Genomic DNA, 15,218 nt, shown 5'->3' with positions numbered 1-15,218 from the left:
GACGCAACGGGACTTTTGAGAGGCCATGCCCAAAATAGGTTGCCTTATTCGGATACATGCGTGTCACTGCCCGCCCCGGCCGGTTCTCTGAATTTTTATTTTTAAATAGGCTCTGTCATGATTAATTGACCACATATATGAAGTTAAACTAACTAACTAAATTCTATCCAAACGATATGTTATAAGTAAATTCCGTGCCTCAAAATAGAAGTTTGAGAGCTTTTTGAAGTAAAAAAACAGCGGAGAAAATAGCGGACAGAAAAGATGGCTGCCGTTCGTGTTTTGTCGGCTGCATTCAGGCTGCACTCGGTGCCATTCAGGCTCACTCGAACTCGCCACCTGATTGGCCAACTGTCGCTGTCAATCACTGAACGATATGCGACGACGCTGATAGCCTTGCCCGTTGGTGTACACAGCCAATATTGCAGAATGGGCGATCAGGCCAGACTCACTCCTGAAATCAAATGGAAATGAAATTTCCGGAGGGAGGGTTTACCAGGCTAGTGGTGGGTCACATGTGTATACTAAAGTGAGTTGTGTATAAAGTGCAGTATTGCTTTCAAGTAGTACAGGATGCGTTGTCAGATAAAGTGCATGATTATAGATGTTCACAAGCAGTGGTGGAAAGTAACTAAATACCTGTACTCAAGTCTCTTATGTTTATTCTCTTCTGTTTATTCTCTTCTGTTTATTCTCATCTGTTTATTATCATCTGTTTATTCTCATCTTTTAAATTCAGTTCAGTTCTGATCAGTGATGATGAAGATTACAGCCACCCTCCTCATCCTCTCCTCTGTACTTCATGTCAAAGCGATCCCAGGAAGTAAGTACATTATATTTATGTTATTATATTAAAGATACTGTTATAAATCTACTCTTATTATATAAAATATGCATTCTTAGATGTACTCTTTTTATATAAAATACATGGATATTTATAATGTTATATTTATATTATTAAACATATGTGTATATTTATATTGTTATAAATACATTCTATATATAGTTTGATATATGAAATGTATATCTATATTGTTATTAATATAAATAAACATTATGCCTGTTGATTATATACTGAATAACATACTGTTATATTGATATATCAAATATACATACAGTTTATTCATAGTGTTATTATTTATAATACCCTTGGCAGGGATGAGCTGTAGGGGGTGCTATGGGGGTACCCCCAAGATGTGTCTTATACCTGAGCATAATTCAGTAAATGCAATTATACTGCATATTTACTCCACTACAATTATTTGAACGCTTTATTTACTAGTTACTTTGTAGATTTTGATTACAAAACATACACTTCATCCCTATATACATTTAGACCATTAGAAAATAGCAGATCTACAAGCTCATAATACGTTGCATTGCGACGCATTGTGAGCTTGTAGATCTGCTATTTCCAAAAGATTTTTATACATTTGAAAACTTGTGAAATGGGACATTCTGTATAATGAGTACTTTCTACTTTTGGTACTTTAAGTACATTTTGACACCAATACTTTTGTACTTTTACTCAAGTAAATAAAACATTCTGGACTTATACTTGTAACAGCTAGTATTTCTGCATTGCAGTATTGATACTTTTACTTAAGTAAAACATGTGAGTACTTTTTCCACCACTGTATATTATATTACATTATATTATATAATGTTATGTTCACATCCTGAAATAAATCATTATGAATCTGATTCATAATATTATAAAAACATTTAAATCTGTTGAATAAAATGTTTGACAGGAAGATACTTCATGACTGTTTAACATGATGATGATGATGATGATGATGATGATGATGATGATGATGAAGATGAGGATGATGATGAAGATTATTGTTTGTTTGTATGTAATGTCATCTTTGTTTTATTTCCAGTGTTTCATGAGCAGATTCAACTCCTTGGCTGTTCAGACACAGTTAAAAACTCTTATAAAGAGTGGATGTATGCACTGGATGGTGAAGTGATGATGTACGCAGACTTCAACAAAGGGAAGGCGGTGTACCCTCAGCCTCCGTTTGTAGATCCAATCACCGGGCCAGCAGATTATGAAAGAGCTTTGAATGATCAGCAGTACTGCAAAGCCCAGCTGGACACCATTCGCTCTGCCTTGAAGAAACCACCAGTGAAAGGTACATGAATACTATGAACACAATAGTTATTAACTAAAACGGTTGAATATATTTAACATGAATGAAAATGTTTAACCCATTCAATCGGGGAACACATATCTGTCATTTTAGATTTATTTGGGTGTTCAAAAATGGCAGATCTTCAAGCTCATAGCGCAGCACCGAGTGCCGCTCTAGATCTGCTATTTTTTTTTGGGGGGGGGGGGGATCATGAAAAAAGTTTGAGAACCACTGATTTTATAGCAACATGTTTTTTTTTCTTTTTTTTTAACTGTTAGGATTTAGAATACATTTGTAGAATCCCCAGAAGCAAATATTTGAGTTACAAATATTTGCTTTAAAAGTATATATATATTCAAAGATTTGCGCAAACTTTTCACCTACAGCCTGAGCTGTAGGTGAGGTGTAGATGATACAACTATGTAGATGCAGGAGGAGAGGCTGGAGGGGGGGGGGGGGGGCATGAATGTGGACTTCAATAGTCTTTTTCATGTGATAATGAGTGACCTCTGAGTTTCACATGTACGCTAGGCGGGGGAATAAATGAGACACACACACTAACGTAGGCTATATAGTATGTTTTACATACATGAACACACACACACTAACGTAGGCTATATAGTATGTTTTACATACATGAGACACACACACACTAACGTAGGCTATATAGTATGTTTTACATACATGAGACACACACACACTAACGTAGGCTATATAGTATGTTTTTCATACATGAACACACACACTAACGTAGGCTATATAGTAGGGCTGTAGTCGAGACCACCTAAAGCGAGTCCAAGTCAGTACCAAGTCCGAGGGGGGGCGAGTCCAAGTCAAGACCGAGTCCGGGAGGCCAGGGAGGGGGTCGAGTCCGAGTCAAGACCGAGACCGACGGGGGGCGAGACCAAGTCAAGACCGAGACCGACGGGGGGCGAGACCAAGTCAAGACCGAGACCGACGGGGGGCGAGACCAAGTCAAGACCGAGACCGACGGGGGGCGAGACCAAGTCAAGACCGAGACCGACGGGGGGCGAGACCAAGTCAAGACCGAGACCAGATTTTTTTTTTATTTTTTTTTTTTATATAGGTACAGAAAACAATCTTGATCTGAAACACTGCAATTATATGTTTCTGACTTTGGAAAAGCTCAAAATTAGGTATGCCTGGCCTACTACAATGAGCTCTATTCAATAAGTATGCATAATGTGTGAAAATGTGTATTGTCACTATGTGTAAATAAATGTACATGGCACTTTTATGTAAAAATATTACAAAATGTTTGATTCATTCAAATATTTATTTGAAATAACAAGTAAGTAACATAGCCAGAACACAATGCTTTTTGCTAAACACAACTGTGCTGTACAAGCTCATTTTAACCACAAAAAAGAAACAAAAACAAATCACCTTTAACCCGTTAAAACCGGGAAAGCATCTGTGTCATTTTAGATTTAGAACACGCTCATCCAATGGTGTAAAATAAAGTAATTAAGTACATTTACTCAAGTACTGTACAACTTAAGTACAATGTTGAGGTATTTTTTTTTACTACTGGATTATTTCCAATTTTCAATACTTTTACTTCTACTCATATCAGAGGCAAATATTGTACTTTTACTCGACTACAATTATTTGAAAACGTAGTTTGCAGCAGATATAAATTATTACATAATAAAAATATATTAACCACTTTAGCCATATTTTATACCATAGAGTAGACTATTTGAAAATAGCAGATCTACAAGCTCACAATTGTGAGCTTGTAGATCGGCTATTTTCAAATATTTTAGTACTTTCACTTTTGGTACTTTAAGTATATTTTGAAGCCAATACTTTTACTCAAGTAACAGTTTGAACACAGCTCAATTACTTTTACAGAGTATTTGCCTCATGCATACAGGTTGATGCTTTTATATTCATGGTGAAAATGTTTCTGGATGTAGGCCTACTTATTGTTTTATTGTATGAAATAAATAATAGGATTGATAGAATTATAGAAATAGAATTGATCTTAATATGAAAAGCAGAAAGAGGTCAGTCTCCCTGTGCGCAATTACGCACAATGTGGTACAACTTACAAGAGAATAGATAATTTAAGTGATTTGTACATTACATGTAGGTATATCTCCAGACAAGCCGACGACAGCATCGGTCAGGATCTAATGTTAATTAATGTTTTTAGTTTTGCTGCTTGGACTGATATATTTACTGCAGTGAGTGACACAGTATAATGTGCGCAAGGAAACCTTACTGAAAGCAGTCTCTATTCATCTTTAGATGATTAGAGACTAATGATTAAAACAACCACAGGCTACACAGTGAACACACAATAAATAAATAAACACCTGTTCGTGGATATAATTTTAAAAGAATATAAACTAGAGGGACAGGACTGCTGGTGTTCTGCTGCTGCTGCGCTGTCAACTGCTGCAAGATGATGTGCTCCAAGAAAGCTGTCCATAAGCGCCAGACAGCTCTCTTATAATGTTAATGTGAATGGGCTCCTCATAATATGGGTATAATACAATTATTTCATTGCATTGTAGTGACTTGGTCTTGGACTCGAGTGGACTCGGTGGGGGTAGAGTCCCGAGTCCCTTAGTCCGAGTCCGAGTCAAGACCGAGTCAAATTATGGGCGAGACCGAGTCAAGACCGAGTCAAACTATGGGTGAGACCGAGACAAGACCGAGTAAATCAAAAAGCGGTCTCGAGACCGGTCTCGAGACCGAGACCGGTCTCGAGTACTACAGCCCTACTATATAGTATGTTTTTCATACATGAACACACACACTAACGTAGGCTATATAGTATGTTTTTCATACATGAACACACACACTAACGTAGGCTATATAGTACGTTTTTCATACATGAACACACACACTAACGTAATCTATATAGTATGTTTTTCATACATGAACACACACACACACTAACGTAGGCTATATAGTATGTTTTACATACATGAACACACACACTAACGTAGGCTATATAGTATGTTTTTCATACATGAACACACACACACACTAACGTAGGCTATATAGTATGTTTTACATACATGAACACACACACTAACGTAGGCTATATAGTATGTTTTTCATACATGAACACACACACTAACGTAGGCTATATAGTATGTTTTTCATACATGAACACACACACTAACGTAGGCTATATAGTATGTTTTTCATACATGAACACACACACTAACGTAGGCTATATAGTACGTTTTTCATACATGAACACACACACTAACGTAATCTATATAGTATGTTTTTCATACATGAACACACACACACACTAACGTAGGCTATATAGTATGTTTTACATACATGAACACACACACTAACGTAGGCTATATAGTATGTTTTTCATACATGAACACACACACACACTAACGTAGGCTATATAGTATGTTTTACATACATGAACACACACACTAACGTAGGCTATATAGTATGTTTTTCATACATGAACACACACACACACACTAACGTAGGCTATATAGTATGTTTTTCATACATGAACACACACACTAACGTAGGCTATATAGTATGTTTTACATACATGAACACACACACTAACGTAGGCTATATAGTATGTTTTTCATACATGAGTGAAGCTCCTCCCATGTGGCTTCCTGCTGTAAATGTAGCTTTGGGGAGGAGGGGGGTTGAGTGGCCCCGCCCCACTCATTAACTATTCTATTGTTATTTAATTAGCTTCCAATGGTTCTTAATCACTTGTCCCATTCACCTGAAGACGCTCCCTCGTCTCTCACAGTGATTTGCAGTCAGTGTGTGGGCTGCTAGCAGTGGTGGAAAGTAACTGAGTAGATTTACTTAAGTACTGTACTTAAGTATAATGTTGAGGTATTTGTACTTTACTTGAGTCTTCCCAGTTTTCAATACTTTTACTTCTACTCCACTACATCTCTGATCCAAATATTGTACTTTTACTCCACTACATTTACTTTAAAACTTTAGTTACTAGTTACTTTGTAGATTTGGATTATTATTACAAAACATACATTAACCACTTCAGCCCTATATACATTTTGGCCATTTGAAAAAAGCAGATCTACAAGCTCACAATGTGTTGTGATGCGACGCATTGTGAGCTTGTAGATCTGCTATTGGATCTGCTGGATTTTCATACATTTGAAAACTTGAAAGGGACATTCTGCACAATAATGAGTACTTTTACTTTTGGTACTTAAATTACATTTTCATACCAATACTTTTGTACTTTTACTCAAGTACATTTTGAATTCTGGACTTTTACTTTTAACAGAGTATTACTATATTGCAGAATTGATACTTTTACTTAATTACTTGTAAAAAAATGTAGTACTTTTTTCCACCACTGGCTGCTAGTAGCCCCGCCTTCCTCCTATTACTCTGTGGCTGTGGCTCACACACACACACACACGCACACACGCACGCACGCACGCACACACACACACATTAATGACATTTTTAATTGTCTATTTCCAGATGGATATGTGCTCTATGTGGCTTCCCGCTGTGTGTTTAACTCCAGTGAGCTGAAGGACATACAGTTCATACACTCAATGAATTTCGATGGTGATGAGATCCTCAGGTGGGACAGTAGAGTAGATCAGTGGGTTGGATACACTGAGTTTGGTGTGAAGAACGCAGAGCGCTGGAATAAAGATCCTACAGAACTGGCTGTGAGGAGAGCAGAACGAGAGAGAGCCTGCAAACCCAACATTGAGAACTCCTACTCCCATGTTCTGAACAAGAGAGGTGAGCTGATCTCAGAGCAGCACTCAACACTCATCACCTCATAAACTATAACATGACATCATAATAAATCATTCTATTCAGAGATGATTAATGGTGTTAATATTGATCTGATAATGATTATAAAACATCCCTTGGTCTGGGCCGTAGCGTGACGGTCCAGGCCTGGACCCCTTAACCCATTCAATCCGGGGACGCATCTCTGTCATTTTAGATTTCTTTAGCTATTCAAAAATAGCAGATCTACAAGCTCACCGCGCGGCACCGAGTGCCGCGCGGTGAGCTTGTAGATCTGCTATTTTTTTTAAATCTTGACAATGTGTGCAAATCTTTGAATATATATTTTATAACGTGAACATTTGTAACTCTGGGGGTCCCTGAAACAAAACATTTGACAAATGTTCGCTTTAAAAATATATATATATATAAAGAGTAACACATATTTTCATGATTTTTCAAAGAATAGCAGATCTACAAGCTCATAGCGCGGCACCGAGTGCCGAATTTCACCGAATGAAACATATAGATCTATTTCAGAGTGTTTTCACCTACATATAATGACCTTCTATAAAATAGAGACACCAGGATTAATGTTTTTAAATGAACTTTAAAAAGAACCATGCAGGATAAAACACACCTCTATACACTTCATTTACCCTCCTGATTATATATTTAATTATTATCTTAACTAGTTTTGTATGTTTTTAATCACTTTAGTAATTTAGTATCTTACAGGATTATGTGTGTTGTTTGTTTCTACTCATTTGTACTATTTTCTTTAAATGCTATTGCTTGGTTTATTGTTGTTCATGTAAAGCTCTGTGTAACTGTGAATTATTTAATATGTTTAAATTACATTATATAAATGCATTCTACATCGTATAAAACTGTAGACTATTGTAGAATCTACAGTATTCTATGAAACATTTGTTCTCTGGTGCCATCTGGTGGCCAAACACTGACACTTACAGTTACAATGTACAATGTAGACATTTATCAGACGCTCTTAATCCAGAGTGATTTATAGTAAGCAAGGAAAACACAAGATAATACATTAAATGCATAGAAATAGTAATGTAGGATCATAGGTAAACCAAGAATCTATCATCAGTCTAAACAGTTTAATATCAAACAATGTATAATCTGTACATTGAATCTATCCAAACTATAGGATGCCAAGTCAACAAATGACCTGACATCTGTCTACATAACATATTATCTAAATTACATTTTAACCTTTGAGTAAGCCTGCAAGGTCATCAAGACTAGGTCTAGTGCTACAGGTTGAGGTGTAGTCTGAAGAGGTGAGTCTCCAGATTACAGCGGAAGATTGGGATTGAGTCTGCAGTTCTGACTGCAATGGGGAATTTATTCCACAGTTTAGGGGCCAGAAGGGAGAAGAGTCTGGGACGAGTGGAGCGTTGTCCAGGGTGTTTTAGAGAAGAGAGAAGAGTCTGGGACGAGTGGAGCTTTGTCCAGGGTGTTTTAGAGAAGAGAGAAGAGTCTAGGACGTGTGGAGCGTTGTCCAGGGTGTTTTAGAGAAGAGAGAAGAGTCTAGGACGTGTGGAGCGTTGTCCAGGGTGTTTTAGAGAAGAGAGAAGAGTCTAGGACGAGTGGAGCGTTGTCCAGGGTGTTTTAGAGAAGGGAGAAGAGTCTAGGACGTGTGGAGCGTTGTCCAGGGTGTTTTAGAGAAGAGAGAAGAGTCTAGGACGTGTGGAGCGTTAATTGTCCAGGGTGTTTTAGAGAAGATTCAGACAGCTCCCTGTGTTAGCTGATCTGAGTGAGCGGGAGGGGTTGTAGGGTTGGATCAGACTTGAAGATATGGGGGTGTCATACCTTTGGTTGCTTTGTAGGCCAACATCAGTGTTTTGTACTCTGTGAGGGCAGCAACTGGGAGCCAATGGAGGGAGAGAACGGGGGAGAGCTGGGAAAAGTGAACATTTTGGCTTGAAGACCAAGCGTTTTGTGGCTTTCTGGATCATTTGGATCTCATTTGGATGAAATACAATTATTAATGATAATTGCATTTTCCTACTGGTCTATAATAATAATAATTATAATAATAATCATCCTTTTTTAGGAGTGGAGCCCAAAGTGAGACTGAAGTCAATGACTCCCCCTCGTCGTGGTGAACACACTCACATGCTGAGGTGCAGCAGCTACGACTTCTATCCTGAAGTGATCCTGGTGACCTGGTGGAGAGGTCAAGAACCTTTGACCTCTGGTCTCTCCTATGCCGATCTGTCTGATGGAGACTGGTACTACCAGTACCACTCCTACCTGGAGTACACACCCAGGTACACACCTAACAGACACCTATACATAGAAATACACACCTCTACTGGTACTACCAGTACCACTCCTACCTGGAGTACACACCCAGGTACACACCTAACAGACACCTATACATAGAAATACACACCTCTACTGGTACTACCAGTACCACTCCTACCTGGAGTACACACCCAGGTACACACCTAACAGACACCTATACATAGAAATACACACCTCTACTGGTACTACCAGTACCACTCCTACCTGGAGTATACACCCAGGTACACACCTAACAGACATCAATACATAGAAATACACACTTAATAGACACCTATACATATATTCATTCAAAATAAAACAAGTGTTACTCACTTGCTGAAAAAATGGCCCATTAATTGGTAGGCTAATATTAAGTCACGCACGCACGCACGCACGCACGGACGGACGGACGGACGGGCACGCGCGCACGCACACACACACACACACACACACACACACACACACACACACACACACACACACACACACACACACACACACACACACACACACACACACACACACACACACACACACACACACACACACACACGATTCCTCCCGAGTCCCGACCATGTTTATCACCAGTCCACTCCAGACACAACCACGCAGCAAGCTTGTCGTCGTGCACGCATGACGAACGCACACAGAGACCCACGCACGAGCGCATTATACATGAATACACACACAGGAATACGCTTTTACGTGCGTATCTCGTTGCTAAGTTTCTTCTGCCTCTTGCCTTCCTATTTTTTCTGCAATGGGGAGGGAATAGTGGAATACACAATAAACACTAGAGCGGAGGAGAGCCCAGCGGGGCATTCACACTTCTACACAATAATAGTCAAACAGGTTTGAAAACTAAATATTAACAAAGATCAACGGATCAATGTGTTGAATCACGGTGTGTTTCAGCGTATAGATCGGCTACTTTCACAATCTGTCCTAATGTTACTGTTAATTAACAGCTGCTCACTCACTGCCAGACCGGGCGGGGAGGAGGGGCCGCTTCAGCTCTGAGCAGATCCACATGGACACACATTCAACTTGTGGACGCACGCACGTCATGATTATTTTAGGCGGAGAAAATATCAGTATTAGCTTATCTTAATGCCTATGACAATCTAATGCTATGGTGACTAATTGCAGTGTGTGTGTGTGTGTGTGTGTGTGTGTGTGTGTGTGTGTGTGTGTGTGTGTGTGTGTGTGTGTGTGTGTGTGTGTGTGTGAGTTACAGATCAGGAGAGAAGATCACATGCATGGTGGAACATCCCAGCCTGACCGCGCCTATCAAGATGGACTGGGGTCAGTTACTGTACTCTACTGTAATGTGTTACACTACACTCTGTTTTAAGGGTTAAAGGATTATTCTCTATTTTTACCTGAAGGTATATTTGTTTTACAGAAAGTAAAAACAGCACTCCATAAAAATAACAATAAAAATACATGAAAACTTAAACTCCTAAAAAGTAACCATTCTAAATTCTAATAAGAAGGTCATGACAGGAGCCTCACCTACTTAGAGCTTATAAGTGTCTTGTCTAGATGAGGTACATCCTCTTTGTTTACTAATGGCTGCTCCCACATCCACATGTTAGCTACCTGTACTAAACATATTATACACAATAAAACATAGTTGGCTGCTACATGACTTCAGTAGTTGGCCACTGATTTTGTTTACTTTATTGTACTCTGTTTACTGTACAGTTTAACTGTACTGTACTCTGTCTTATATCACATACTATGTTTGGTTGTTGTCATATTATTGTCAGATGACTCCATGCCAGAGTCAATGAAGAACAAGGTGTTTTAATCTACTGTAATAATATCATATCATATCATATCATATCATTATTATAATATAATATTTGTGTTGACAGATTTCTCCATGCCAGAGTCAGTGAAGAACAAGGTGGCCATGGGAGCATCAGGTCTGGTTCTGGGTCTGGTCTTGTTCCTGTCTGGATTCATCTACTTCCAGTGGAAGAAACGAGGTGATTAGCATGTTTAATTAACATGTTTATTACATGTTTAATTAACATGTTTAATTAACATGTTTAATTAAGTATTATACTACCAGTGGAAGAAATGAGGTCAGATCAACAGATGATCACATGACATGTGGAACCCTCACAGAAATGCAAACAAACAAACATACAAACAAACATGTAAAGCCACAACCTAAACTGGTTTACATTGGTTTAGATTTAGAACCTTAACCGGTTTAGACCAGTTTAGACGACCTAGTTAGAGGTCAAAGTGTGTTCTATGTTGTCACATTTAGCTTTAATACATCAGTGTTACATTTAGTCCTAAATAAGAGTCAAATGTTCACATTAGTTCTGATGCAACATGTGACCCTGATGACTGAACCCTAATGTTATTGTGTTGTTGTGTTATACAAACAATACATATGATTTATGTCCCACACTGTGGCAGTGTCCCTTTAACAGAGTCTGTCTGTCTGTCTGTCTGTCTGTCTGTCTGTCTGTCTGTCTGTCTGTCTGTCTGTCTGTCTGTCTGTCTGTCTGTCTGTCTGTCTGTCTGTCTGTCTGTCTGTCTGTCTGTGTGTTTTAACTGTCTCTCTTCTTCTTCTATCAGGTCGTATTCTGGTGCCGACAACCAATGACGATCTTTAGACTCCTCCCACACACCCAGGTTCACTCCCTGTATGTATGTATGTAAATGTATGTATGTATGTATAAAAGTGTATAAAACTAGAACACGTTCACAAAACAACATGCTGGTGTAAGAAGTGAAACAACTAGACTAGGAGACTAATACAAACTACTGAATTAATTAACTTATTCAACTACTTTGAACATTGATTTTCAGAGATATAACTAATTTAATTTCTTATCATGATTAATCTAATAATCAAATTTAATAATCAAAGAATTTAAAGTTGTATCAGACGACACTGTTGACAATGTGGTCAGATGTATTGATTCATCAATCAAATATTCATTAATCAAATATAAACATGTTTAACGAGGCACAATGGCGAGGCGCAGTGAGAGAGTCTGCATAACCTTGCATCACCAGACTTGATTGATTGAATGATTCAGTTCATTGAATATAAGGGAAGGTTGTTCTAAAGTGTTAACATGTTCACACAGTTAATACATTCTGATTCTTATTGGTTTATTGTCTTTTCACAGAACACCTGGGTGTGTTTTCAGAGAAGCAGAAAGTCATTGCTGCCCCCTGGTGGAGAGAAGAGGAAATACATGCGTGTCCAGCTTTTAAATAGTCATAACAGCAGCACAATGATGACATCATCAAGCTTTTAAATAGTCATAACCATAGACATATAAAGGTAGACGCCTCCTCTGGCTCTGAAGCGTCGGCATCTCAGACGCACTTCCGCTTCCTCTATGCTTGTGGGGGGCAAGCGTTATATTATACCTCTATGGGGGCAAGCTGGAAACTTCCGTGTGTGGGGTGGGTCTTTTCTTAAGAGGCAGCCGCGCAGCAACTAGTCAGTTAGACGCGCTGTGATTGGCCAGTAGTTAACGTGATGTGATTGGTCAGTAGTCAAACAGCCCCGCGGAAGAGCCTTGTATTGAGATACCAGTTGTTATAATGAACTGCAGAGGCCAATGAGGTATCTAGGTTTCTATATCTATGGTCATAACAGCAGCACAATGATGACATCATCAAGCTTTTAAATAGTCATAACAGCAGCACAATGATGACATCATCAAGCTTTTAAATAGTCATAACAGCAGCACAATGATGACATCATCAAGCTTTTAAATAGTCATAACAGCAGCACAATGATGACATCATCAAGCTTTTTAACAGATGTTTCTTTTAAACAAAATGCTAAGGATAATTAGTGTGGGAGATTCATCAAATAACTGTTATAGTGTCTGTGGTCAGAAAACACAAACATAACATGTCAGTGACAACACTTGTACTGAGTTCTACACAAAGTGATAATCAATGAGGAGCCGGTCATTATTGAGAAATAAACCCAGACAGGGTGATTAGACCCGATAGCAGAGGGTCTTTATCACCCTGAAGGGCTTTATTTCTCAATAATAACCAGCTCCCCATTGATTATCCTGCTTATTACACGGCTACTTAATAAAGAAATAAATAAATCAACCCAAAAGTAACAAAACAAAGGATTTCATTGCTTACGATAATGAAAGTATTCCATTAATTCATGCCAGGTGTGTCCAGAGCAACACGGTCGCCTCAGAAAACAAGGGGAAGTGTTGATAAAATAGAATCAATATTCAGTTACTGTATTGATTATTTATGAGTCTTTGATTAGACAACAGTCTGTTATTGAGTTCAGAGGTCATTAATCAAAAGAAGACCGCTGAATTCAGTGAGTGACCAATCAGAATCAAGCATTCAACCAAGCCGTGTAATAAACTATATTGAAACATTAAATAAACTAGACCATACCCGGTGAAGTGCGCAGGCGAAAGTAGTTGCAAACGTGGGGTTATTGCACGTCCTGTTGTGGCTCCCTGGCAGAGGGCAGACGTTGGTGTTGCCATGTTCGCCTATTGTAAGCGGTTTAGGGTGAATATTGGTGGTAGTGTGCTTTTGGCGTTGGTTGTGAAAGTGCAGGTGGGTGTGGGGACGCGTTGTGAGCTTGTAGATCTGCTGTTTTCCAAGAGGCAATGTATATGTGTGAAGGAGCTTCGTGTGGCCTTCTTTTCGTTGACCTTGTTGCTATAGGTTGCGCTTCGTTTGGGCTTGTTTTCATAGACCTTGCTGCTTGTTTCTCGCGTGAAACGTGGCAACCCTGTGCGGTGTGATCTCCCATTGTTTGACACATAAACGCTAATAATAAGCTGAGATTTGTTGAAATTAAAAAAGGGCTTCGCAGTTGTGTTCAGATGGTAATGGGCAATGGCTGTGTGCAAAATCAGATCAATTTTGCTCCAGGCAGTGAGAAGAACCGGGCACACATTTTTGCTCTCAGAGGTTTTTGCTCTCAGAGGTTTGTGGAATTATAGGAGGATGATCAAACACACAATCAGAGTTCTTCATAACATTAATATTAATATCCATCTGAATGGAAGTCAGTCAGCCATGTTTGTGAAAAAGGTTTTACTATTTTATAATTGACCATAAGTCATTTATTATGTAATCATTTATAATGTGTGATAATTAATGTGTTACGATCCTTATACATCACAGTTTCCCCGTGATGGGTGGACCTGGACCCTCTAGGGTGGTCTGAGGTGATGGGTGGACCTGAACCCTCTAGGGTGGTCTGAGGTGATGGGTGGACCTGGACCCTCTAGGGTGGTCTGAGGTGATGGGTGGACCTGGACCCTCTAGGGTGGTCTGAGGTGATGGGTGGACCTGGACCCTCTAGGGTGGTCTGAGGTGATGGGTGGACCCTCGTCCAACCAAATTAGACAATGTCGGTCCGCCACAGTCTAGGAAATTAATATGAAACACTGATGACATGCAATCATGTATATTAAGTAATGATTTATATGTAATCATGAGCAGGGGAGCAGATCTCATTACAACTTAGGAGGGAACCACAAACAAGGAATCTTCTCATCAATAACATCCCCAACATAGAGTTAACACTAGGATTTTAAACTAACTAATAATGTTCACAATGATTACAGTTTGTCTGACATTTGGTATAAAAAACAAAACACCAAATCCATGTTCAATGCATGAAACAAACTATAATGTTATGATGTAAAGAATCCATTAGAGGTTGACATCACATGATTTAACTACAAACACATGAACATGAACACATGTTTAACTGAAGGTTTTACAAACGTTCATTCTTTCACATTAATTCACATCATTTGAGATTTGATTTGATTAGATTTTGGTAAAAGATGTACGAGCAACAACTTAAACTTAAACCCAGGATAACACATTAAAGCTTAATGAAACACTTGTTTACAATGTGTTCCTGCAGCATAACTAAACATAAATAGTCCAATAAATGTATTTGAATTCAAATGATTTGATAAATCTAAACTAAACAGTCAGATGACC

General features: G+C 38.7%; 2 protein-coding genes across 2 annotated transcripts in view; one reads left to right on the top strand and one right to left on the bottom strand.

Annotated features, from left to right (window-relative positions):
- The window catches only part of LOC308089538 (uncharacterized protein), a 126,361-nt gene that overhangs the window by 88,083 nt on the left and 23,060 nt on the right, over positions 1-15,218 (bottom strand). The gene's annotated exons all lie outside the window — the stretch shown is intronic.
- LOC308088270 (H-2 class II histocompatibility antigen, E-S beta chain-like) lies at positions 735-10,183 on the top strand (the record flags this gene model as incomplete). Its single annotated transcript, XM_080432671.1, has 5 exons — positions 735-823; positions 1,887-2,141; positions 6,636-6,908; positions 8,986-9,288; positions 10,134-10,183. The coding sequence occupies exons 1-5, from the start codon at positions 757-759 to the stop codon at positions 10,181-10,183; spliced, it is 948 nt and encodes a 315-aa protein (XP_080288797.1). The 5' UTR covers positions 735-756.

The sequence above is a fragment of the Gymnoscopelus braueri genome, assembly GCF_963280865.1.
Source record: "Gymnoscopelus braueri genome assembly, chromosome: 7".
NCBI lineage: Eukaryota > Metazoa > Chordata > Actinopteri > Myctophiformes > Myctophidae > Gymnoscopelus > Gymnoscopelus braueri.
Note: the sequence above shows the minus strand (reverse complement) of the source record. Positions and strands in the feature narration are given on the sequence as shown.